The sequence below is a fragment of the Engraulis encrasicolus genome, unplaced genomic scaffold (genome assembly GCF_034702125.1).
Source record: "Engraulis encrasicolus isolate BLACKSEA-1 unplaced genomic scaffold, IST_EnEncr_1.0 scaffold_59_np1212, whole genome shotgun sequence".
NCBI classification, from domain to species: domain Eukaryota; kingdom Metazoa; phylum Chordata; class Actinopteri; order Clupeiformes; family Engraulidae; genus Engraulis; species Engraulis encrasicolus.
In genome coordinates, this window is record NW_026945917.1 from 336,903 (window position 1) to 361,839 (window position 24,937).

At 41.9% G+C, this 24,937-nt stretch overlaps 1 protein-coding gene across 1 annotated transcript; it reads left to right on the top strand.

The window, feature by feature from the left end:
* The first annotated feature begins 86 nt into the window (after nt 1–86).
* On the top strand, nt 87–23,813 carry LOC134444575 (NACHT, LRR and PYD domains-containing protein 3-like). Its single transcript, XM_063193841.1, has 10 exons — nt 87–144; nt 754–796; nt 1,163–1,235; nt 1,747–1,942; nt 2,169–3,933; nt 4,041–4,214; nt 20,781–20,954; nt 21,149–21,322; nt 21,424–21,591; nt 23,636–23,813. The coding sequence occupies exons 1-10, from the start codon at nt 87–89 to the stop codon at nt 23,811–23,813; spliced, it is 3,003 nt and encodes a 1,000-aa protein (XP_063049911.1).
* The last annotated feature ends 1,124 nt before the right edge of the window (nt 23,814–24,937 follow it).

Consider the following 24,937-nt stretch of genomic DNA (forward strand, 5'->3'; position numbering starts at 1 on the left):
ATTGGTTGCTGAAAAGAAAGGAAATGCCCATATTTGGATAACACAACCTTCTGATCGAAACTCAGTGCTTTAAAACCATACCAGACATGACAGATGTCGTGCAAAAAGACGAGACGCGGAACGCGGTCAAAGGCAGAATTCTTGGTAAATTTAGGCGAAAATGGATACCGCGGTTGAACAAAATGTGCTGAAACAGACACTTAAATGTGTAATTTTAACGTTTTCTATATGGTAATATGAAAGATAACAAGTTAAAGATGCAAATTAGCCCAAAATCTCAAATTTGACCAGGGCATGAAAAAATCGATATTTCACCTGCCGTGTCTCGCCTTAAACCGTTTGCATACGGTAGGTTTGAATGCCAACTGCCGGTTCCACAGCTTTGCTGAGAACACAGTGGCAGACTGTACTCTTGAAATTATAGAGTGTTTGCCAGGCTGAGGTGGATCACTTATTGCCTTCTGAAGAGAGATGGTTAATTTGGTTTGATTCCATGCTATTGCTGTATAATTACTGATATAATTATAATTTGAATGTCTCCAATGCCAACAATTTTTACCCAACTAAATTGATTAGAGTAAAGGAATTATAGAAATGCTGCCACCTTTGTTGAGGTTTCAGCCATGCATGTGTTAGACAACAGCCCAAACATTAAATCAGAAGAAGAGATTACCTCTGTCTTTTGATCCGGGCTAGTTCGCAGTCATTCTGGACTTTACGGTCCCATTCACTTCAATTCTTTTTTTGTTGTAGGAGTTTTACAGATTTTGGACCGTGCTGACGCCGCTGTCGTCGTGTAAGGAAAACCAAATTTGTGTCGGGTGCTTAACATGGCCATGGAATGGCTTGCTGAACAAGAATGATATTTGCTGTGTCACACAACGACAGCGGCATTGGCACGGTCCGAAATCTGTAAAACTCCAAAAAAATGAATCGAAGTGAATGGGACCATAAAGTCCAGAATAGCTGTGAACTAGCCTGGATCAAAAGACGGAGGTGAAGAGATGTTCCAGTCACGTGGGTGTTCTCCATGCTCTTCTCCATGGACTTCTTAAAATGGAGATTATGTTGATTACTCACATCTACTCCAAACTCAATACCCCATAAGAGCCCATCTGAGAATCGAACTGGGCCTCAGTTGTTCTCTCTCCTTTGTCATCAGGGAACAAGCGATAGGATATGAACAAGACACCGCTGGACAGGCCAAGATGCTGGATCTACCTCATATTTTTAAGGTAAGGGATTTTGGATTTTCCATCTGACTTGGCTTTTTTGTTTGGTCACTTCTGTGTCACTTTTGAAGTAAGTAACTTACATAAAGGAGTTTGGCCAGTTTCAACATGCAGTTGTATTGATCAAGCTACTCTTGACTTGTTAGTATCCGATGATGCTGCATTTTGATGTTCAGCACTCTCCGAGATCTTGACCATTCCAGTGCAGCATGTCCATCCAAAGTTACTTATGTACAGTAACAGTGTCTGCTGATGTTGCATAATTGGCCAGAATTGTCCTTTAATCTTGTACTAACACAATCTACCCATGTGATCATGACAGATACAGGTTTTATTAACTACTTTGTACGTTGAAGTGAAACCACTGCTGCAGGCACCCATAGCTAAAGTAATAGTCAAAATGCTGATAGTGAACACAAAACAAACAACTTGGCTTTACAGCAACTTAAGACCGAACAGCAGCAAATTTTCAGATTCTCTGAATTTAGTGTTGTTGTGTCCGGATGTGTGTTAGGTGATCGAGGAGAAGATCATCACTTTTGTAAAGAACGAGCTGCAGAGATTTAAGCACAGCCTTAGCCCAGACTCCAAGGAAACCTTTAACACAGTATCAGAGGATGAGAGTGATGCCAGAGAAGGAGCTCTCAAGATGACACTGCACTTCCTCCGTAAGATGGAGCACCAGGATCTGGCTGACGAATTGAATGAAAGTAAGAACTGTTCCTTCTTCGTTACCTTGTGTGTGTGTGTGTGTGTGTGTGTGTGTGTGTGTGTGTGTGTGTGTGTGTGTGTGTGTGTGTGTGTGTGTGTGTGTGTGTGTGTGTGTGTGTGATTTTCTTTGGTGCACATGGAAAACTTGGAACACACCCATTGTATGTCCTTATTTTTTGTTATTGTTTTGTCTGAAAGTCTGTCTTTCTTTTGTTTTTCTAATAGATGAGTTGAACTTGGGTTGTCAGATTGACTTGAAAAGAAATCTTAAAAACAAGTACCAGAACGTATTCGAAGGCATAGCCGGACAGGGAGGATCTGTTTTGCTGCAAAAGATCTTCACAGACCTCTACATCACAGAAGGGGGGAGTGGGAATGTAAACAAGGAGCATGAAGTCAGGCAGATTGAGTCAAAATCCAAGAGACAAGCTGGACAAGAGAAACCAATCAAATGTGCTGATATCTTTAAACCCTTAGTTAGTCAGGGAAAACCAATCAGAAGTGTTCTCACAAAGGGGGTGGCTGGAATTGGCAAAACTATCTCTGTTCACAAGTACATCCTGGACTGGGCTGAGGGAAATGACAACCAAGAGATCCATTTCATCTTCCCACTGTCCTTTCGAGAGCTCAACATCATACGAGACAAGGAGTGTTCTTTCATGGATCTTCTTCACCACTTCTTCCCAGAGCTAAAGCAGTCAACCATTGACAGTCAGATGAAATATAATGTGCTTTTTGTCTTTGATGGTCTGGACGAGTGTCGACTTCAACTCAACTTTCAGGGAAATGAGAGTTTGACTGATGTGAGAGTCATCAAACCATTGGATGTCATCTTGACAAGTCTCCTCAAGGGTAATCTGTTCCCCTCTGCTCTACTGTGGATAACCTCTCGACCAGCAGCAGTCGGCAAAATCCCGCCTAAGTGTGTTGACCTGGTGACAGAAGTGCAAGGGTTCAATGACTCTCAAAAGGAAGAGTACTTCAGGAAGAGGATCAACGATGGGAGTCTTGCCACCAGAATCATTTCACACATTCAATCATCAAGGAGCCTCCACATCATGTGCCACATACCTGTGTTTTGCTGGATTGCTGCTACCGTTCTCAAGATGATTTATTCCTTGGAGCACACACAGATCCCAAAGACTTTGACAGAAATGTACACATACTTCCTTATTTTACAGACCAGACAGAGCAACATCAAATTTGACAATGTGCAAGACTTCAACCCTCAATGGAACCATAAGCTGATCCTTCATCTTGGAAAGCTGGCCTATGAACAGTTGGAGAAAGGGAATCTGATTTTCTATGAAGAAGACCTCATACAGAGCGGCATTGACGTCAAAGAAGCAGCCGTATTTTCTGGAATGTGCACTCAGATCTTCCGAGAAGAATCGGGCATCTTTCTTGGGACGGTGTTCTGCTTTGTGCACCTCAGTATTCAGGAGTATCTTGCTGCTCTTTATGCACTCTTAATGATGGCAGTTGAAAGGGAAGATATAATATCCACACAGTGTTCACCTACAACGGCAGAGTCCATGATCCTCTTGCAAAAGAGTGCTGTGGACAAAGCTTTGGCTTATGAAGATGGACGCTTTGACCTTTTTCTTCGTTTCCTTCTTGGCCTCTCTCTGGAATCAAATCAGTCTCTTCTGCGTGGCCTATTACAGAGAAGTCAACAGGTGGACAATTATGAAACAGTCAGGTATATAAAGGACAAGATCAGGGATGCTTCTTCCTCAGAAAGGATGATCAACCTCTTCCACTGTCTGAATGAACTCAATGACCACTCCTTAGTGGAGGAGATCCAGAGCTTCCTTAGTGCAGGGACACTGTCTGAAGCCCAGCTCTCAACTGGCCAGTGGTCAGCTCTAGTATTTGTTCTACTGACATCCGACCAGAATCTGGATGTGTTTGACTTGAAGAAGTACGTCAGATCTGATGAGGCTCTCCAGAGGCTGAAGCCAGTAATAGAGGAATCCCACACAACGCTGTAAGTAAAATGTTTGCAAATGATTGTCTCTGATATGTGAAGCACAAATGACATAGGATATCCATCATAATACAGCTTCAAGTCAGTGGTTGATTTTTTTGCTTCAGGGTCAACAACTGTGGGCTCACTGAACAGAGCTGTACAACACTAGCATATGTCCTCTGTAAAGACTCATCAAAGCTCAGACACCTGGATCTCAATGGCAATCACATTGGAGATGATGGAGTCAAGAAGCTGTGTAGTGGACTGAAGAACCCTAACTGTGCCCTGGAGACCCTGAGGTGGGAGACTTGTGTTCTTACAAACCCCAACTCTGGTGAATAAAATCAAAATGCTATCATTTTCAAAACGGTCAATCCATTCATTAGATGGAGAATAGTGAAAACATATTATTTGTTAAAATCGAGAAAACATATTGTTTTGGGGGTTATATGTACTCATTTCTAATTTAATAACTGCAACACATCTCTAAGAAGTTGGGACAGGGATCAGTGAAATGTAATAACATCCAAATAAGCTAAAACAACACAAGGAAGAACATTTCAAAATGAATTATACTGATGGATAATATGACTGTTCAGGTATAAGACCATCACAGAGAGGCTGACTCACTCAGAATTAAAAATGCAGTGGGAATAATTTCCATAGTTATTAGTTGTACATAAAGTTTTGAATTACCTTGATTTACCATGATTGTGTGTCTATAAGACATATAGGTAACACTTTATTTCAGGGATACATCTATAAGCACTAATACATACAATGTTAATGCCTGTATAAGTACCTTGTAAGGCATGTACTAAGCAAATGCTAAGGCCTACTATGTCCTTACTAAGGTTAAATTGGTAATAAATCCCGTATTGTGCATGAACAAGACATTTGCGAATACATGCCTAACAAATGTTTGATTTTGCTTGAAGTTACTTATACAGGGACATTGTATGTATTATTGCTAATAGATCTATCCCTAAAATAAAGTGTAACCGACATATTTTTGTCATGAAAATTATTGTATACGTTCATGACATCATGAAATATATATTAGCTGTAGTCTTACTCTAGCACTCCAATAATTACAGCTAGTGAAAACTTGACCATATTAAGATCGTTTCATGTGTGCAAATGATAGAGGGGTTTTACATTCTCTTATGCACCCAAGCTCACTTGAAATAGACCCAGAAGACATGGGAAACTGCCCTTTGCATACAGAAGTCACAAATGTCTTTTTTTGTTGAAAATAGTGCCTTGCACATCCTGTGCTACAGTGAAAATGGACCACCCAACTTGTGTTAGTGCTAACTTCAAAAGTCAGCCTCCATGATGGCATGGGGGTGCAATAGTTCATTGGTTGATTGGTGTATTAGTAGCACAAGCTGTTCTCACTCATCTGTAGAGTTAAAATACAGTGCTGATGGATATATATCCGTGGCTCCGGTCGTGGTGGGGGTCTCGCGATAATTCACCGCGAGACTTGGAAAGTCCAGCCCCTGTCTGTGCCCTCTTTCAGCTCACTGGAGTGCATTGCCTGCAAACTGCCCGGACCCATCCCCACCATCATCGCTTCCCTTTACCGCCCTCCTAAGCCACACAAAGAATTTTTAAACGAATTAGGCTCTCTTCTCACTCACCTCTCCACCCTCTCTCCTAATATAATTCTCCTTGGAGACTTCAATATCCATTTTGACAATTCCCATCACTCCCTTACTTGTGACTTTTCTTCTTGCCTAGATAGTTTTGGTTTCCAGCAATTCATTGATTTCCCCACCCATACTAAAGGACATACATTGGACTTAATCTGTTGCTCTGGTCTCTCCCCCTCCAACTGCTCAGCTGATGACCTCCACATATCTGACCACTTCCTTGTCTCCTTTAGTGTCACTCTCCACCTCTCCATCATCAAGACCCCTCGCCTTATCTCGTTCCGTAATATTAAGGACATTAACATTGATTCCCTTTCTACCTCTATTGAAACCATTCTGATTTCTAATAATCTCTCCTCCCCTGATGAACTAGTCACTCTGTATAACAATGGTCTTCACAATGTCCTTAATTGTTTTGCTCCTGTTAAAACCCGGTCTGTCACCTTTTCTCAAACTGCCCCCTGGTACACCCCTCAACTCCGGACCATGAAATCCAAAGGCAGACAACTTGAGCGCCTGTGCAAGAAAACTGGTCTCACTGTTCACAAAGAAATGTACCAAGCTCATATATCACTCTATAAGGACTGCATCTCTCGAACTAAGTCTGATTACTACTCCACTCTAATCTATGCCAATGAAGGCAACTCCAAAACCCTGTTCTCTGTGCTTAACAACATCCTTAAACCACCTGACTCTCTCCCTTCTCATATGTACTCAGATGAGACTTGCAATTCATTACTGGACTTTTTTAATGAAAAAATCCATAAGATCCACCAACATCTTATCTGCAACCCCTCTTTTCCCTCCCCCGCTGATCTCTTCCCCCTTCACCAGTTATTTTCTAGTTTTCATCTCCCGGACTCCTCTGAAATATCTGACCTCATCTCCAAATCCACGCCCTCCACCTGTCAGCTTGATCCCCTCCCCACAACTCTTGTCAAATCCTGCCTCCCCTCTCTCCTCCCATTCATCTCTGCCATCATCCACTCCTCACTCTCCACTGGTACTGTACCCTCTCTGTTCAAAGTTGCTGCTGTCACCCCTATACTAAAAAAACCTGGCTCTGATCCCTCTGACTACAACAACCTCCGCCCAATCTCCAACCTTCCGTTCATCTCCAAAATTCTAGAAAAAATTGTAGCTTCTCAACTCCATTCCCATCTAACTCTTAACTCCCTCTATGAGCACTTCCAGTCTGGTTTTCGCCCCCGACATAGCACAGAAACAGCCCTAGTTAAAATCACTAATGACCTGCTCATGGCTGCTGACTCTGGCCTACTCTCTATTGTCATTCTCCTTGACCTCAGTGCAGCCTTTGACACCATCTCGCATTCCATCCTTCTCCACAGACTCTCCTCAATTGGCATAAGTAACACACCCCTTGACTGGTTCCATTCTTATCTCTCTGGCCGTTCTCAATTTATTCAAATGAAGTCTTTTAAATCCAAGCCCTCCCCTGTCACCTCTGGTGTGCCTCAAGGTTCTGTTCTGGGGCCCCTCCTCTTCATCACCTACCTCCTTCCCCTTGGTAATATCTTCCGCAAATTCAATATTAATTTCCATTGCTATGCTGATGACACCCAGCTCTATTTATCTGGCAAACCCTCTGACACTCTCCCTCCCCCCTCCCTCACCACCTGTCTTTCTGAAATCAAATCCTGGTTCACCTCAAATTTTTTGAAACTGAATTCGAACAAAACTGAAGTCCTACTTATAGGCACCAAATCCACCTTATCCAAAGCAAATAGTTTCTCCTTCTCAATTGATAGCTCTCCTGTCTCCCCCTCCCCTCAAGTTAAGAGTTTGGGTGTCATGCTTGATGGCTCTCTATCCTTCCTCTCCCACATTAATAACATCACACGGTCTGCCTATTTCCACCTACGCAACATTAACCGTCTCCGCCCCTCTCTCACCTCCCATTCTACCTCCATCCTTATACACAGTCTTGTCACCTCTCGCATTGATTATTGTAATTCTCTCCTCTTTGGTCTCCCTCAAAAATCTCTCCACAAGCTCCAACTGGTCCAGAACTCAGCTGCCCGCATCATAACCAAAACCCCTTCCTGTCACCATATTACCCCTGCACTCCAACATCTCCACTGGCTCCCTATCAAATTTAGAATTCACTTTAAAATACTTCTCCACACCTTCAAGGCTATCTACAATCTTGCCCCTCCTTATCTATCTAATCTTATTCATATTGCTATTCCCTCCCGCCCCCTCCGTTCCTCTTCCTCCATTCTCCTCTCTGTCCCTTCTGCCCGTCTCAGCACCATGGGGAACAGAGCTTTCAGTTGCTCTGCTCCTCAGCTGTGGAATGCGCTTCCCCCTGACATCCGCAACATTGAGTCTTTACCCCTGTTCAAATCAAGACTTAAAACTCATCTATTTCAATTAGCCTATTCTTTATGATTCTTTAACTGTATTTTGTTTTATTTTATTTTTATTTATTTTCTATATATTTATGTTTTGTTTACAATCTGTTTATCTGTCTTGTTTTATTTTGCCTCTCTCTGTACAGTGTCCTTGAGTTTTTTGAAAGGCGCTTTTAAATAAAATGAATTATTATTATTATTATTATTATATAAAGGTTTTAAGCTGCATACAAAGCACTTTGCATATTATATTTTGAAGGGAGATCTTTGATCTTCGATGAATTGCATTCTCTACTATATTTTAACAGTTATGCTCCATCATAAGAACCAGCAGGTGATAAAATGGCTGTCACACAGACCTGTCACACTGTAAGCACTAGAGACAGGAAAACATTGGAAAACATGAAGAATAATACACCTGCCATTTAAGATACTGAAATCATGTCCAAGAGAGGAATTAATAACACTGTTTTTATATCAAAATAATCTCATCCGTTAATGTAATTAACTGTTAAGTGTTGTCCTTTGTTTTGCTTTCAGTCCTCCCTCGACATTTGCTGCCTTTTATTGTCTCCGTCCTAACTCTTTTGAGACATGTTGTTTTTTCATATTCTATGAAAATCACCCAAAACAATATTTTTTGTCAGTTTTGATGGCTGTTATGTTTTCTTTGTACAGCTCTCCATCTACTATAAGAATCAGATGTTTTGAAAATGAGAGTATATTGTTATTATTTTCAATTTACCTAGTGTCCCTTCTATGGATTTGGGTTATCAAGTTGAAACATACTGTAGCTGTTTTTTCATTACAAAAAGTAGCTAAGGAAAAACAATATTGACAAATCAATAATAGAGTTGGCACACATGACGACAAGTGCACAAGTACTAGAGTACATTACACAACAGTAGATGTTTGTCTGGCATTTTTTGCTATGATTAGAGTTATCAATTAACATAATTACTGTATAAGCCAGTTAATCTACATCAGAAAAGGGCAAAACATGGGACAAATTGCAATAGTAATGGTTCCTACTTTTTAGTGATGCTTGTCAGAACATATTTTTCTATGCTGAAAAGTAGACCATTTTACCTCTGGAATGATAAAATGCATTAGGGTCATTCCAGCTGGAATCAGCAATTTTCTGAAAAATCTCCCACTCGACCCCCTCGGATTTGCCTGAAAAAAATGTATGTGATGGCTTAAACATCCAATAGATCATATCCACAATATCAGAACTCAGCTCTGGATACTTTTGGCACAAAAAATCTGTAAATAAGTACACCCCCTACGCTTGTTTTAGCGACATTGCATGAGTGACCATGTTCAGACTCAATTATCTCCAGAACTATTTGTGTCAGATTCATTATATTTTCAGGGCTAAGAGTCCCAGACCTGAATATCATATATTACAATTTGCAGCACTGTAAGTCAAATCACACCATAATAATGTGCCTCTACTTTTTGTAGATATCATATGTTCTAGGGTTTCCAAATGTCTGTAAAAACCTCAAAGTTCTACATGTAAGGTTCATCCTTGGTAAATGGTCTGATATGTACCATGACTTTCACATCATAGTATATCTAACAAAAGGCTCCAATGGTTGTTGAGATACAGAGGTCCAAAGATGGGAAAAAAATAATTTGCACCAATGTTTGGAGCAATATTTCCAATCTATGACACTAGTTAGGAACTTTCTGTTTGGTGTTTCTGAAAGAGGATGTTTTTTTTAACAACATATAAAAAAAGTGGGATGGTGTTTTGCCTCATTCTTTTTATAACGGACTTCAAAATCTCAATTGGCTACAATTACTTGAAGCTATGAGGACCATGTCACCAACCGACTTGTCTCAACTCTCAAATCCATGGCTCTGATGTCACCTTAATAGTGAAAACAAGATGGCTACCCTGTGAATGACAAAGCAAATTCTAGGGAAACCATAACACTTGTAAATGAATTGATTGATGCCACACATCAAGAATAGCACATTGCACATAACCTGACTCTCGCGCAGATGGATTGTCATCCATCTGGAATTTTGGTGGTAACCTTGCTGTTCTAGCCCGTGGGTGTATTCAAAAAAAGCTCGAACGTGATTGGAGAAATTAGGTAACAGTGACGTACTACTTCAACCAATCACATCGAAACGGGCCATGACGTAGTTGTCTGCGACGCGCGATAGAAGCCACAGCAGAGTAGTTAGCATGTTGACAGTAGTTCCAGTCCAGCTAGCATGTGTATAGTGGATCATTGGTGGCGTTTGAACGGCAAGCCGCCTGTGGTATGCCACCTGTGTCCGACATCTGACCACTGACGGTTACAAAATACACAAGGCATCGGTGGATTTTGGTTGGCAATCCGACATAGTGCACGAATACTCTGTCTGCACTGTCCAAACAGCGGCATGCTACCAGCCCCTAGCACCAATGGAGGAGGACCGCCTACTTGTTAGACTACCTCTGCGCCTACTCATTTGGTGCCATCGTTTGCATCAGATAAATCACAACAAAGATATGGTAAGTTAGATGTCTTGAAATGGCTATATTTTCTTTTAGTGGACACATCATGGGCATGGGTTTGTCAGTTTCTGACGGGGTGATAAATATTGCAGACAAAATGGACGTCTGCTTGCCTGCACAACTGATGAATAAAACTTAATCAAGTATGTGTATTTCGCTGAAAATGATTACCGATAAAATGTTATTCCGACAAAATTGCCAGCCAGCATTAACTACTCCCGGTGTGCACGATTAACTCCGGGTCCGATTAACTTGGATGGCATTATGAAGAGCTGTTAACGTCAGACGAGACAGGATGGCGTTTCTATTATACACTTTGGAAACTGCATTACGGTTCGACGAGACGAGCATGCCGTCGCACTTTTTCCGTTGTTATTGTGCGCGATTGTATTCTCAAACACTTCAGCTGTGGTCAATTCAAATAGTCGATTCTTGAGTGTGCTAAGCACTTCGAGAAGTTGTAGGTGACCATCCATGTTGATCGGACGACGAAGTTAATCGTGCTCACCGTCATAAGCTGGGACACACACACACACACACACACACACACACACACACACACACACACACACACACACACACACACACACACACACACACACACACTGTGCCATTGTGAATTGATCAATGGTGATTTATGTTTTCTCTCTCTCTCTCTCTCCATTATTAGGTGACCCAAGACCCACGGTTATATAAGGTATGTCTGATTTATTACATCCATTGGTAGGGCAGAGGCAAAGATTACTGAAGCAAGCAAAAGTATTGTTAAGGGGTGTAAAACCCATTTGTGTAAACAATTAGTTTTTTTCATCAGGGTGGGAATGTGAAATGACTGAGAACCTTATTATCAAGGTAAATAGGACCCTTGTTGACCTCACCTGTACCTGTGGCCTTGGAAGGTGTCCAATGTTACATGTTTGAATTCTTAGTAAGAGTAACTGAAAAGTATATGTGCTGTCCTGCACCCCTATCCACCTAAACCTACATTAATTTCTACATTAAGAGACTGTACTCCTCCTCATAACATTACAGTTGACAGACGCTTTTGATCAAAGTGATGTTCAAGGGCAGTAATGCAACATGTGGGTGGAAAATACTCTGTACACAGAGTAGGTAGCCTACCCTGTTGTTAATGAACTTTAAGTCACCTAGAAATATTTTAAAAGGTGTTGCAATCAATTCCCGTGTTATTTTTGTTCAAAACCTTGTATGTAGCCACAATTGTCACACATAACCTTCTGAAATGTTTGTCTAATATACTTCTTATACTTCCTTTCCCTGTGTCTGACGCCAGGAGGTGTATGAAGAAACGACAGCATAGAGGACCCAGCACATCCCCTCACAGATTCCATGTCTTTCAAAATATCAGAACAAGATTTCAAGGCATTTTCCTTAAAGAACTTGCAACATTTCAGGAGTGTGTCAGCATTTGGGTTTTCATTATATTCCAGTAACGTGCGGTCAGCTTTATGGCTGGTGAGGCAGTGACTTATCAATATTTGCCAAATACCTATAAGTTTCATATGTCGCTTTCTGAACATAAGGTAGGCCTACATATTAAAACATACTGCATTTAGAGAAAATGCCATTAGAGATATCTCTCACTCTCACTCTCACACACACACACACACACACACACACACACACACACACACACACACACACACACACACAGGATTCAGTGGTCCAGACTCGGCGTTGGCGCAGGGGGCGTGGGTAAACAACGGTGGGACAGTGCCATTTAACAAGTTTGAGTCAAGTTCACCATATAACTGGCGGCAGAGTCACGTTTAGTTCTACCTAGGCTACCTACTGCACAGGCTGCGCTACTAGGCCTGCTAGGCCTACTCCTCCTCCCTACACCAATATGTCTGTTAGAAAGGTGGACACCACATTCAGATCAGACGCGATATGTGTCCAGGATTATACTGTATTTTTATAGGCCGTCAAGATACAAGGCCATTCTCAGTGTTTTCTGGTCTTTGAAAGAGGGGACGCTGATAACCCCAAGCCACACGAGCATTTTGGACAAAAATGCTCTTATGGTGAATTTTGAGGTCTGCTTATCAGCGTTCCTTTCACTCCACCACTCGAAAATAGGCCTACAGATCCGATGCTTGCGTTGTAATAGGCTACCGCTTACACAGCAACAATTCACATTATGCATTCAACAACAGAATATCACCCCACCGGGATGATCCTTCTGGTAGCCTGTGAAATAGATAATGAAGCCAGACGTGGCCGTGATCATGGACAGCTACCACCTCCGGTAGAAAAGACTAGAGTAGACAGAAAATAGGCACGACATGGTGCGTCATTTGAGGACACTCCTCCTGAGAACCGTCAACCATCCCACTCATCCACATCATACCACTGCGGACCCAAACTCAACCTAAATACTATAGGCTAAACAATAGACAATGACGCTGAAATATTCCACAGTCGTTCATCTCGAGGATGGACATTTCAAAGAATGTCAGACGAGCCGAACCTCAAAGCGTGTATTATACAGCGTTTGATTATTATCATTTTAAACTGCCTCGTTAGGATAGCAAGCAACGTTATCACTTGGGCATACTGGGACTGGCAAAGTGAACACACAGCTGCAAACCAAACCAAAATCCAGGAACCCACAACCCCTAGTTCGTTCTGTTGCCAACATCACTCGTGATGAATTATTCTTTGAGACATGTAGCCATTGCTATGTCATTCAAAACATTCTCACTAGTTGCAGGTTAAGATTACGCCTGAAATGCATATGTGAAACATAGCTACTGTAAAACCAATGCAACCGAACTATTTTTCAAACAACTCTTCCTTCATCTTGACAAAATCAAATAAAACTTAGACCCAAGTCAACGCCACGGCGGGCAAATGTAATAATCAAATTTCCTTACCTTGAAATGCTGTCTTGATTACAGGGCTTCTCGCAATAATATTCTCACGGTTTGACATATCCAACCCAGCTAGCAAACTGCTAACGTTGTTTTGCTTGTTGCCCCCCACTCCACATAGCCAGTCTTTTCGGTTGTACCACTCACTGTGAAATAATCAAATAATATTCTGTCCAATCTCCTGAAACAATTTCCTCAGCTCTGGTGTCGGTCGTCCATTCTTTATCACGTCTTGTTTCCCTTGGAAATCCAACTTTGAGAATGATCTTAGTTTCGTTATGAAATCCACTTCGATGGTAGCAGTCAACGTGAACAAGCTAGCCAACGCTAATGACTGACTGTATTGAACTTCATATAGTGGCGCTATGACGTCACTGACAAAGCTAGACCAATCTAAACTCTCTCTGGCTAGACTCAACGGCAGAATGAGGGTGAGGCCAATGTGTTGCTCGCCGCACTACTCTATTTTTCAATGGGGTTATGCCAAAGCGCTCAGAGTAAAGAAATGATAATCACACGTAGAAAATAGTGAAAACAAATATCAGGAAAATGTGGGCACACCATACATATTTCTGGTAGCCCCTTAATGCGCGCCGTACCTCCAGTGGCACGCTGTAATAGTCATTGAAATGTAACTACCACAGCACTACAATACTATGACACAACACAGGCCCTTTAGAAATGCACCAAGACTTGGTCATTACCATACTGGTAACAACAAATGTATTAAGCCGCGTCTTAAGGGGTTAAGTGTATAAAAACGTTTAATACAATATTACGAATTGCATACACAGAACGAGCAAAATGGCGCATGCGCTGAAGCTTGTTACTGAGGGATTGCGCAATCTGCGGTGAGGCCAACTCGGGAGTTGCCCCAAATTCAGTGTATTCGGAGCAGGAGGTGGGGAAATAGTGCGGTTTTGGCCACAAAAATGATTGAAAATGATTGAAACTGTTTAAATACTGCACAAATGGTAGTTATGGTAAATATGCTCGAAAACAGTAGTTATTATTGTTACTATTATTCACATTTACTGCATCTCATCATTCTCATGAAGTCTAGAAGAGACAGGTGAGGCACAGCCTCCCCTGCCGTATTGGAGTGCACGTGCCTGTTTTGTACAATACATCGCCTATCACCAAGAACACTACATTTAGTAAGCTGTTTCCTGCATTGCCAGTAACCAATATTTAAAAGAAAAAAGAATGTGTATATATAAATTGATATCTTATTTGTCATTATTTACACTTTCATTACTGTACATTGAGAAAAAAATAGACAGTGTTTTCTTTTCACAATAAAATTGTATTTACATTTGTTCCAATTACTTGTGTACACCATTATTTACACCATTTGTTGTTCAATATTCGATTCGATATTGTGACAAGATTCCACTTCTTTGTTCCCAATGGATGATGGTTAGATTCTGAACTAATGCTGTGTTACATGTTCCATTATGTCTATGAATCTGTCATGAGGGAGAGTCAGTCACAAAAAGCCTCACTCACAACCAGTAGCATGAAGTACCTTAAAACCATAGGTTATTTGTAACTGATGTCAAATGTAAGGACTGTGGTTGACTGCTGCCTCATTAGGCTTTGTATAATGAAAGTGGCACGTCTGGTATTTAAGTACACATATTCTGTACAGCTGTCAGCAGACCCTGATAACATTTCCAACTTTTCAGTAACGTCTAGATCTTGGTGGGGTAGTGTAGTGTAGATTCTATACGCATGTGGTTGTACAGGCGAATTTTGAAACCGGCTCAACACAGAAGACCAAAGAAATGGAATTGTGGTAGGTGCAACACGTATGACCAAACTTGTGGTGCACATGCCCTGTGTGCCAGCCATTACTGAACTCACTGTCTTGTCTACCTAGAGTGTAGATGGTTTACAACAGTACAAGTGAGGGAAGAGCCTAATTCAATTTCCACTGTACATGTGTAGCAGCTGGATGACCCGGTCTGTGATGACAATCCCAGCAGACGCTGCCAATGCCATGACGTGCCTACCTGAAAACGACACATAATGTTAAAATCGAATCTGCAAACAAGGCAACTGTAATTCTAAAGACTCTATAGGCCTAGTATCTGCATTTTAATTCATACCTATTTAAGGCTCAGACCTGAACAGCAGTAGGCTACTATTACTTAGTTTTAAATTTACTGCTGACAGAAAGGGAGAGTTGGGGTCCTTGCCAGTAGCTGGTGAGTGACAGGCCTCACAGCCTGTTTTTATTCCAGTACCCTCTTGTGTTAATTCTGTTTCCACGCGAAGTGGGTCACTTAACCATGCAAAATTTGTGATTAGTTTAGTCTTTACCATCGAAACAGGTTAACAACTAGGGCAAGAAGTGAAAAGGGGAAGCCCACAGACCTATATCAATATGTATAGATCTGTGGGGAAGCCATCGTGGTGAGTTTGAAGTCAGAATGTCGTCGTGAAATAAACATTCCATCTCTCACATGCCGACGTTTTGGGACATGCTGCATTGACGGCGATCACGGGGATAGTACATTTAATTTAACACGAGCTTAGCATAAACAAATTGGTCTGAATGTGCTTGGCATAATATTATGATCAACAGCACTCAGTCACCATAGCATGCGAGGTCTGGAAATGAGGCTTGTGCATTCACAGTTGTAGCCTACCATGTCAGTCAGTTTCACACACATCAAAAACACGTTAGAAACAACCAAGAGGTTTTCACTCACCATTTATATGTGGCATAGACCTCTCGACTAAAATCCCCACTTAAAGTTGGTCTTGTAAACAGTTGAGGACTGAACATCGCTGCGCTGTAGACTTGCTCATTCTCCTTCAGTGGATCATTGGAAGAAGAGCGAGAACGTTCTTGCCACCAACTAATTCCTTGTTTTCTGCTCCTCTTTCAAAGAATGAATGTTTGGTAGTTTTGATAACACTTGAAATCGCTGAGTTCATACAGTATGCAGGCCGCAGTTGTGTTAGCCACTGACTGTGGGGTGTGCTAGCAGCACTACAGTGTTGTCGCGCAAGATGCTACGTCATACCCGTCAACACCTCACTCCACGATGATTGGATCTAGGCATAGAGGCGGGCTCATTGACATTATCCAATGGTCGGGGCACGTTTATTTTCTACTCGAGGACTTCGGGCTCGACAAGGCTGAACCAGACCCCTGTGCGAGCTCACGAAGTGTAACGAAGATGCACGAAGCACTAGGGGTCTCGCGAGAGCCAGGCTACATTGCACATGGCTTTGATAGACATTAATTATTTTAATTGTAAAATTAAAGTTATTTTAGTAGTAGTAGTAGTAGTAGTGGTAGTGGTAGTAGTAGTCTTGGAATAAAGTGATGAAATAGGAGAGGATTAAAGAATTGTAGCACTCTTGTTTGCAACAAGGACTCCCATCCTAACTAGTCTTTCAATCAGCACCTGTAACTTTATATTTGCTATGAAGCTTGTATCTTACTCGTTAAGTTATCAGCTGTATTGCAAAATAACTTAATTCATACTGGCTAGAGATTCCCTCAGACTGTTTTGACAGCATGGTCCTGGAGTTTTAGTTAGAAAAGTTTGCTTGCATGCAGTATTCAATATCAGGTGAATATTGAAGGCACAGAAGTTCATATTGGCACCAGACAACCATGTGGTTCTTGTCACATTGTTGCGATCTAATTCAGCTGCTTGCATCATTATAATATTATACCACTGCAATGCTGACAAGTGGATTGCAGGTTAGCAGCAGTGATTACAACAATCATGGTTTGGATACTTGTAGACAATGTTCATTACTTGTAAAGTTCATCATCACATTGATCCAGGTGAAATGACGGAAGCCGAAAGGAAGCTTTGCAGCATGCAAAAGCGTTCAGATATGGTGGTGGATTGGGGGCGGGGCACAGTTCTACAGTCAGGGTACCTCTGTCGTGGTGACTGTTGGCGGGGGTGGGACTGTTTTATGGTCGCATAGGAAAGTAAAAGTTGATTAGAGATGACACATAGGAGGAGACAGTTTGTAAAGAGGTATCCTGATTGTAGAACTTCCCGCCCCCCATCATCCTCCCCTGACCGAAGTGCCCTGAGCATGGTGGTGGTATCCTTACTGAAACCAATACCTGTGTTGTCATTGTCCTTCAGGGTACCAATTTCGTTGTACCTGTACAATGACAATAAAGTTTCATTCAAAGTTTCATTCAGGTGTTCCTCATTGAATTGCCAATGACGGATGGTTGCACACAACAATATGAATGCAGATACCTAATGCACCATCAATGACAATGGCAAGCTACCTTATAAAGTCAATTCATAAGATGCCGCTAGTGATTGAAAGTTAAGTGTGTATAAAATCATTTGTCACAGGCCAGAGCATTGAAAGTTCCTGACTTGTTTAATACATTTCATTTTTTTTTTCAAATATTAAATCACCATTAAGGAAGTCAAGGTTGCATCAAGGAAATCATATCAACACCTTGTTTTATTTCCAGAGGTTGTTTTTTTATGACTTCTCTCAAAATGGTACTTCTCTCAACCATCTTGAATTTATTGCTAACGTAGCGCCGGTGAGAACATGTTGCGTAGTCACTTGATCATCTGGCCGATAGTACACTTAAAAAGATGAGGCCAGAATCCCTGAAAAAAAAATCAGAAATACTGAGCTGAACAAACAGCTTTGCCTGGGCCCAGGATAAAGTCGTCTGAAGAGACCCCTTCCCAATACATGCAATGTAATGAGTACCCAATCTTGATTCCCCCATGTCCTTGGCCCAGAACAATTCACCACTTCCGTTTCCCTCTGCACTATTTGATCACAGGCTTATGTCACACCGCAATGCGCTTTACGATCATTAAAAGGAATGAGGCAAAACACCATTCTATTTTTTTGCTATGTTGTTAATAAAAATATCCTCTTCCAGACACAACAAAAAACAAGTGCACAGCTGGTGTCATACTTTGGAGGTATTGCTCTAAAAAATGGTGGGGGTTTTTTTCATGACGCCACTTTGGATGGATTTGAGGGATGCATGCCACACTGCATTGAGATTTGAAAAGGCATTGTACAAATAAAGGGGCAAAACACCATCCCAATTTTTAGATATGTTGTTAATAAGAATATCCTCTTCGAGAAACAACAAACAGCAAGTTCACAACCGCTGTCATATATTGGAAATATTGCTCCAAACAATGGTGTTTTGTTTCCTTCCCTTGATGCTGACTTCCTGGAACTATTTTGGAACTATGCCATTGGCTCCATGAGCCGCCATCTTTGTGTGAAAATGGAACACAAAAATCAAGGGGATTGGCCACCTTCTTAGGATGGAATTGAGGGTTAAGTCAGATATACTGATATACTGAGCTGAACAAGTATAAAATCACCTATTTGGTATCAGAGATTTTAGGTTTTAGTGTACACTGACTTGGCTATTCATTTTAGGTGTAGTAAACCCAATTTTTTCTAAGGTAACAGGGCTCCTAAGGTACACCTGCATGTCACACAGGAATGAGTTTTTAAAATTCATTATAAAAATAATGGGGCAAAACACCATCCCAAATTTTAGATATGTTATGAATAATAATATTATCGTTCAGAGACACCAAACAGCAAGTTCACAACTGGTGTCATAGATTGGGAATATTGCTCCAAATAATGGTATAAATTAGTTTTTGCCCATTTTTGGACCTCTGCATCTCAACAACCATTGGACCCTTATGTCAAATATGATGTGATGTGAAAGTCATGGCACATATCTGACCATGTACCAAGGATGAACCTTGAATGTTGAAATTTGAAGTTTTTATGGACATCTGAAAACCCTTGCAATTTTAATTTCAAAGAAAAGTAGAGGGCCAGTATTAAGGTGTAATTTGACATACAGTGCTGCAAATTGTAATGTATGCTCATCGGGTCCATGACTCTTAGCCCTGAAAAAATAATGGACCTACCACAAATAGTTTTGGAGATAATTAAGTCTGAATATGGTCACTCAGGCAGTGACGCCAAATCAGGGGGAGGGGGTGTCCTTATTTACAGATTTTTTGTGGGAAAAGTATGCACAGCTGAAATTGGCAATGGTGGATATGTTCTATTGGATGTTGAAGCCATCACATATATTTTTTTCAAGCAAATCCGAGGGGGTCGAGTGGGGACCATTTGCTGATTCCAGCTGGAATGACCCATTGGTAATCTGCTACTTCTGACCTACCTTCCACTATAGTGATGAAGGTAGATTTTTCATATGTAATGTAGAGGGGAGGTTAAGTATCAATAAGTAGTGTGAATCATTACTTTTGCCATTTGATTTCTGTTAAGCCCGTTGTGTCACATTTGACCACACATTTAAAGGTACACTGTGCAGGAAATGGTCAAAAGGGTACTGCAACTACGCTGCTCATTGAAACTGTGATGCCTATTGACAAATTTGACCTTTTCATGAAAGTTTACTAAGTAATGAACTAATATTTTCCAATATGGCCCAAGTACAGTCATTTTTGCAGCTGAAAATGGCTATTTCTGGAAATTCAAAATGGCGAACCATGGCGAAGATCCCCTTTTTCATATATGAAAAGTGCAATTTCTTCATTCATAATGAATACTTAGAATTTGATGGTGGTGATAAGTATTCATGAAAAAGGTAACATTAGTGAATGGGTAGCATTAATTCTGAAAATAAACCATTAAAATTCTTACACAGTGTCCCTTTAAATCAGATCTCATTTACATATTTATTCATCATATTTCTGTCAACTTTCAATACAAACAATATTTGTGTGAGTTTGACCAAACAACTATAAAAGTTTCACATTGATATCTTACAGTTTAAAATGTACCCTATTCACCTAGCACCTCCTATATCATCTGCCAATGGGAAAATCAATGGGAAATATCCAAGTCTCCATCCGATGTTGCCTTCAAATCTGCCTGGAACATAAACAATTTAACTCAACTGCCAAAGGACAAAATAAACAATTTGTCGTCTAGATCGGCACTCGATTTGATGTCCAATTACTGAATTACTTGATGTCTAGTTAGTCAATTGAAAAGGTAGCGAAATTAGCTGTGATGAAAACAGCCATAGTTTGTGATGAAATAGAATGGAATAAACATACCATTAGAATCCTTGTGGAAACATTCCAATTCTGATTGACAGTCATACGCAATGGAAGTATTGATCCGCATGTTTCTGTGTCTGTCTTTGTCTGTGTGGCAGAATTAGAGGATGAGGCCACTAGAGAAAAAGAGGGGTAAAAGTAAACTATATATAAGAATGATGAACATGTGTGTTTCTCTGTGTTATACAGTGTTCTCTCTCTCTCTCTCTCTCTCTCTCTCTCTCTCTCTCTCTCTCTCTCTCTCTCTCTCTCTCTCTCTCTCTCTCTCTCTCTCTCTCTCTCTCTCTCTCTCTCTCTCTCTCTCTCTCTCTCTCTCTTTCCAGGCTTCAGTCCTGCCGTATAACAGAAGAGGGCTGTGCTGCTCTGGCGTCAGCTCTGACATCAAATCTGTCACACCTGAAACAGCTGGATCTGTGCAGTAATAAACTAGGAGACAAAGGAGCTAAGCAGATCTCTGATCTTCTCAGAAATCCACACTGTAGACTACAGTCACTGAGGTAAGGGAAGAACGGCTAGTGAAATAGAGAGGTAAACATTAAATATGTCTTGGAATGATGAACATGTGCGTTTTTATGTGTTACTCCATTCTCTCTCTCTCTCTCTCTCTCTCTCTCTCTCTCTCTCTCTCTCTCTCTCTCTCTCTCTCTCTCTCTCTCTCTCTCTCTCTCTCTCTCTCTCTCTCTCTCTTCAGGCTTCAGTCCTGCACTATAACGGAGGATGGCTGTGTTGCTCTGGCTTCAGCTCTGATACCAAACCTGTCACACCTGACAAGGCTGCATCTGGGTTGTAATACACTAGGGGACTCTGGTGTGAAACAGATCTCTGATCTTCTCAGAAATCCAGACTGTAAACTACAATCACTGGGGTGAGGGAAGAACAAATAGTGAAATAGAAAATGAAACCGTGTGATGAACATGTGTGTTTCTCTGTTACTCAGTGTCTCTCTCTCTCTTTATCTCTCTCTAGGCTTGAGTCCTGCAGTATAACAAAAGAGGGCTGTTATGCTTTGACTTCAGCTCTGGCATCAAACCCCTCACACCTGATAGAGCTGTATGTGAGTGAACTAGGAGCCTCTGGGGTTCAACAGATCTCTGATCTACTCAGGAATCCAGACTGTAAACTACAGAAACTGGGGTAAGGGTATGACATATTGTAAAACAAGATTCGTCTGTAACCCAGGTTCCCTGAGGGAGATAAGGTGGGTGGCCGACCCAGCAGTCTAAATCTGCCATTTTCTGTCATCTTATTTCCATTCTGAGCCCGTGCAGTAATAGGTTTATCTGGTGAGATGTCTCATTCATCTCCCTCAGAGAACCGAGCTTACAGAGCTTTGTTTCAGTCAAATCACTCGACATCTCACCATGGGTCTTTTCAATTGCTCCTGATTGCTTGCCAGACCCAGAAGCATAGGAAAAGCATATGTCCAAGAAGCCTCCTTGTTAGAATAGACATTTTAAACTTTCGGGGACGTGTTGGATTTTGCGATTGAATGCAGGGTTCACCTTCACCGTGACCCTAGCATAGTTGTCTGCAACTTCAAAAACCTTTAACTGCAAAAGCACGGTTAACTGAAAAGGCATACAATTCACTAGCGCTTAGTCGTCGCTAGAGAGAATCCTCAATTCCACCTCCTGGACGGGCTCGAAGGGGGCTCCACACAAGGCCTTTAGTACTAAGGAGATATCGTCTGCCTCAGCGCAGGGCTCAATCGCCTGGCACCCAAGAAGCAGCACACCATGGGACGTGGAGATCAGCGCTAGGTAGACTTTAATGGTAGAAAATGTCCTGGAGAAAAGACAATACCGCACAAGTTTGTACAAGTTTGTGACACCAAAGGAGAGCCTGTCATCTGATCCACTCTCAGTGAATGCTTGCTCTCTTGAGTTACAAGTGTAACCACATGTGCTGTGCATGCCGCAACCTGTGGCTATTTTTTTTAATTATTTTTTTATTAAAGGATCCCCATTAGCTTATGCCGAAGCAGTTCGCTAGTCTTCCTGGGGTCCTACTGTAATTCCAAATACATGTAACAAATCACATTTCCGATTAATAACAATACAGATAGACATGACTTGCAAAAAATAAAGAGTTTTTCAAAGTTTCAAGTTAAAAAAAATGCAAGATCTCAAAAGGTCAGCAACAAGTCTAGCAAACTCTTTTAAAATGCAATGCTGCCACGTGGGAGCATTAGGCCTGGGTGAGGGGCCAGGGAGGGACAGGTCCTCGCAGAGGGTGCCCTGTTGCCCGGCGCTTATCCCAGGGTCCCTCTTAGGGGAGTGTGGGAGGCGTGTGGAGTTGCGAAAGGAGCTGGGGCATCCGTTGCTGCTCTCTGCTTCGGGGTGCTGGGGCCCACCACAGCCTTGAATGTGGGCACCCCTTGACCCTCACACGCAAGCTCCTGGATGGCAGCTGGGGACTCTTCGCTGAACAGGCCGTCGGTTGCCACAGGGAGGTCCATGATCGCCCCCTCCTACTTGTCAGAGAGGGCTGTGAGCCTCAGCCACAGGCTCCTAACTTCCGACACGACCAGGCCAACAGCGCGTCCTGTTGCCTGTGCCGCGCAATGGAAGGCTTTCAGGATCAAGTCTGTGGTAGCCATGAGCTCGGCCCAGATCATGTCCACAGGCCTGTCTTTGATGAGGGCAGAGGCCATGTCCTGGAGGGCAGAGAGGTAATCCGTGAGTAATGGCAGTGGGACCTTGTGCTCAGTGAAGGCCATCTGAGGAAGGTTGCAGCCATCCAGGAAAGGGGCGGGTCAGGGCAGAGAGGCGTACATACCTATACATGGGTTCTAAATGTTTGTTTTCCCCTGGCTCCGCGAATCTAACTGCGCACAACTGAACCTCTGATTGTTGGAAACCACTGTCAGTAAAAACATGAAGCTAACATGGTTGGCTGCAAGTGTCTTGCCCCTCCTCACAACATCGTGTTTACAAACACTCTGAACCCATATATAGTGAGATGTTGAGTGATTATATCGAAAGAGAACTGTGTGTGATGTGTTACTCTGTGTCCTGCTCTCTCTGTCTCTCTCTCCCTCTCCCTCTCTCTCTCTCTCTCTCTCTCTCTCTCTCTCTCTCTCTCTCTCTCTCTCTCTCTCTCTCTCTCTCTCTCTCTCTCTCTCTCTCTCTCTCTCTCTCTCTCTCTCTCTCTCTTTCTCTTTTCTTTTCCTATCCAGGCTTAAGAGCTGCAGTATAACAGCAGAGGGCTGTGCTGCTCTGGCTTCAGCTCTGGCTTTAAACCAATCACATCTGATTCAGCTGGATCTGGATAATAATACATTAGGAGACTCCGGTGTGAAGCAGATCTCTGCTCTACTCAGTAATCCAGACTGTAAACTACAGACACTGGGGTAAGTAATGAGAGTTTGTGTGACTTAACACACCATTAGAATCATCATGGAAACATTTATATTCTGATACTGATGCGGATATAGCCTGATTATCATCGACTTTCAAATCTCTTCGGACTTGGTCTGACCAAGAGCATAACAATTAACATATCCCAAACGGCATTTCCCAAATGGCCTCCCTTGGTTTGCTAATGATTGTTTGATTCCCAACAAAGTGGGAGGAGTTTCCGTATTTGCAGGAACTCAGAGAGTACTTGCATTGACTCTTGACCTGACTGAAGCTGTTGCGTCACTAGGAGGGCACGGCCTGCCTAATGCAGATATACTGTAGGCCCCTTTTCACTGTCTTACACAGTAGCCTCTTACTGCAGCTGGGGTTGCTGGCGACCCTATTCACTTGTTGAAAATGCTTAACTACATCATAACAACATTGCTATGACACTACAGAGAGCCAAAGTGCTACGCTAAGGGGTTAAAGGTGTGTGTGCGTGCATTAGGGTGACCACCTGCTAATAAGTCCAAGGGTGGGTATGCTTCTGAGGGACAATGTTGAACCGTTGGCAGTATATATCTACTGTCAATGTGTGGAACAGACCCTGGCGTGCACACACACTCACGTGCCACCAACAACACCCCCCCCCCCCAACATTTGTCATACCACCTCATATATACAGTATATATATATATAAATAAATTGCAAATATAAAGTAGCCTATAGATAAAATGTAATCAGTACTTAGCCCCCACAGCCCTAATAACTTTATCAATCAATAAATAAATAGGCAACACTATTTAGACAATTTAGACATTGGCAGTAGACCTCCATGTAAAACAATAAGTGAACATAATTTCACTCTCTTGAAAAGAGCAGCTACACCTTGTGCATCTGTGCAGTTTTAGTCGCCCATGAAGACCCATAGGCTCCTTTGTACACCGTAAGGACCTGTACATTTCACAATAATAGTTTTAACAAGCTTCAACAATTTTTCAATTCTTAGCTGACAATTCCTGCTCTTATCTTTATTCTGTTACAAATGGCAAGGGGATTTGTAATGGATGCAGGGTGGCACAGTGTAGTTGAAATATGTAGGCCTATCTAGTCCATACTGTGAATCACAGCATGTGAGG

What these genes read in the sequence shown, in the direction of transcription:
- LOC134444575 (XM_063193841.1), top strand. Translation starts at nt 87, where the DNA reads ATGACAGATGTCGTGCAAAAAGACGAGACGCGGAACGCGGTCAAAGGC. An exon ending in GGTCAAAGGCAGAATTCTTG is followed by an intron (nt 145 to 753) that starts GTAAATTTAGGC and finishes TTTTTGTTGTAG; the next exon opens with GAGTTTTACAGATTTTGGAC. An exon ending in GCTGACGCCGCTGTCGTCGT is followed by an intron (nt 797 to 1,162) that starts GTAAGGAAAACC and finishes CTTTGTCATCAG; the next exon opens with GGAACAAGCGATAGGATATG.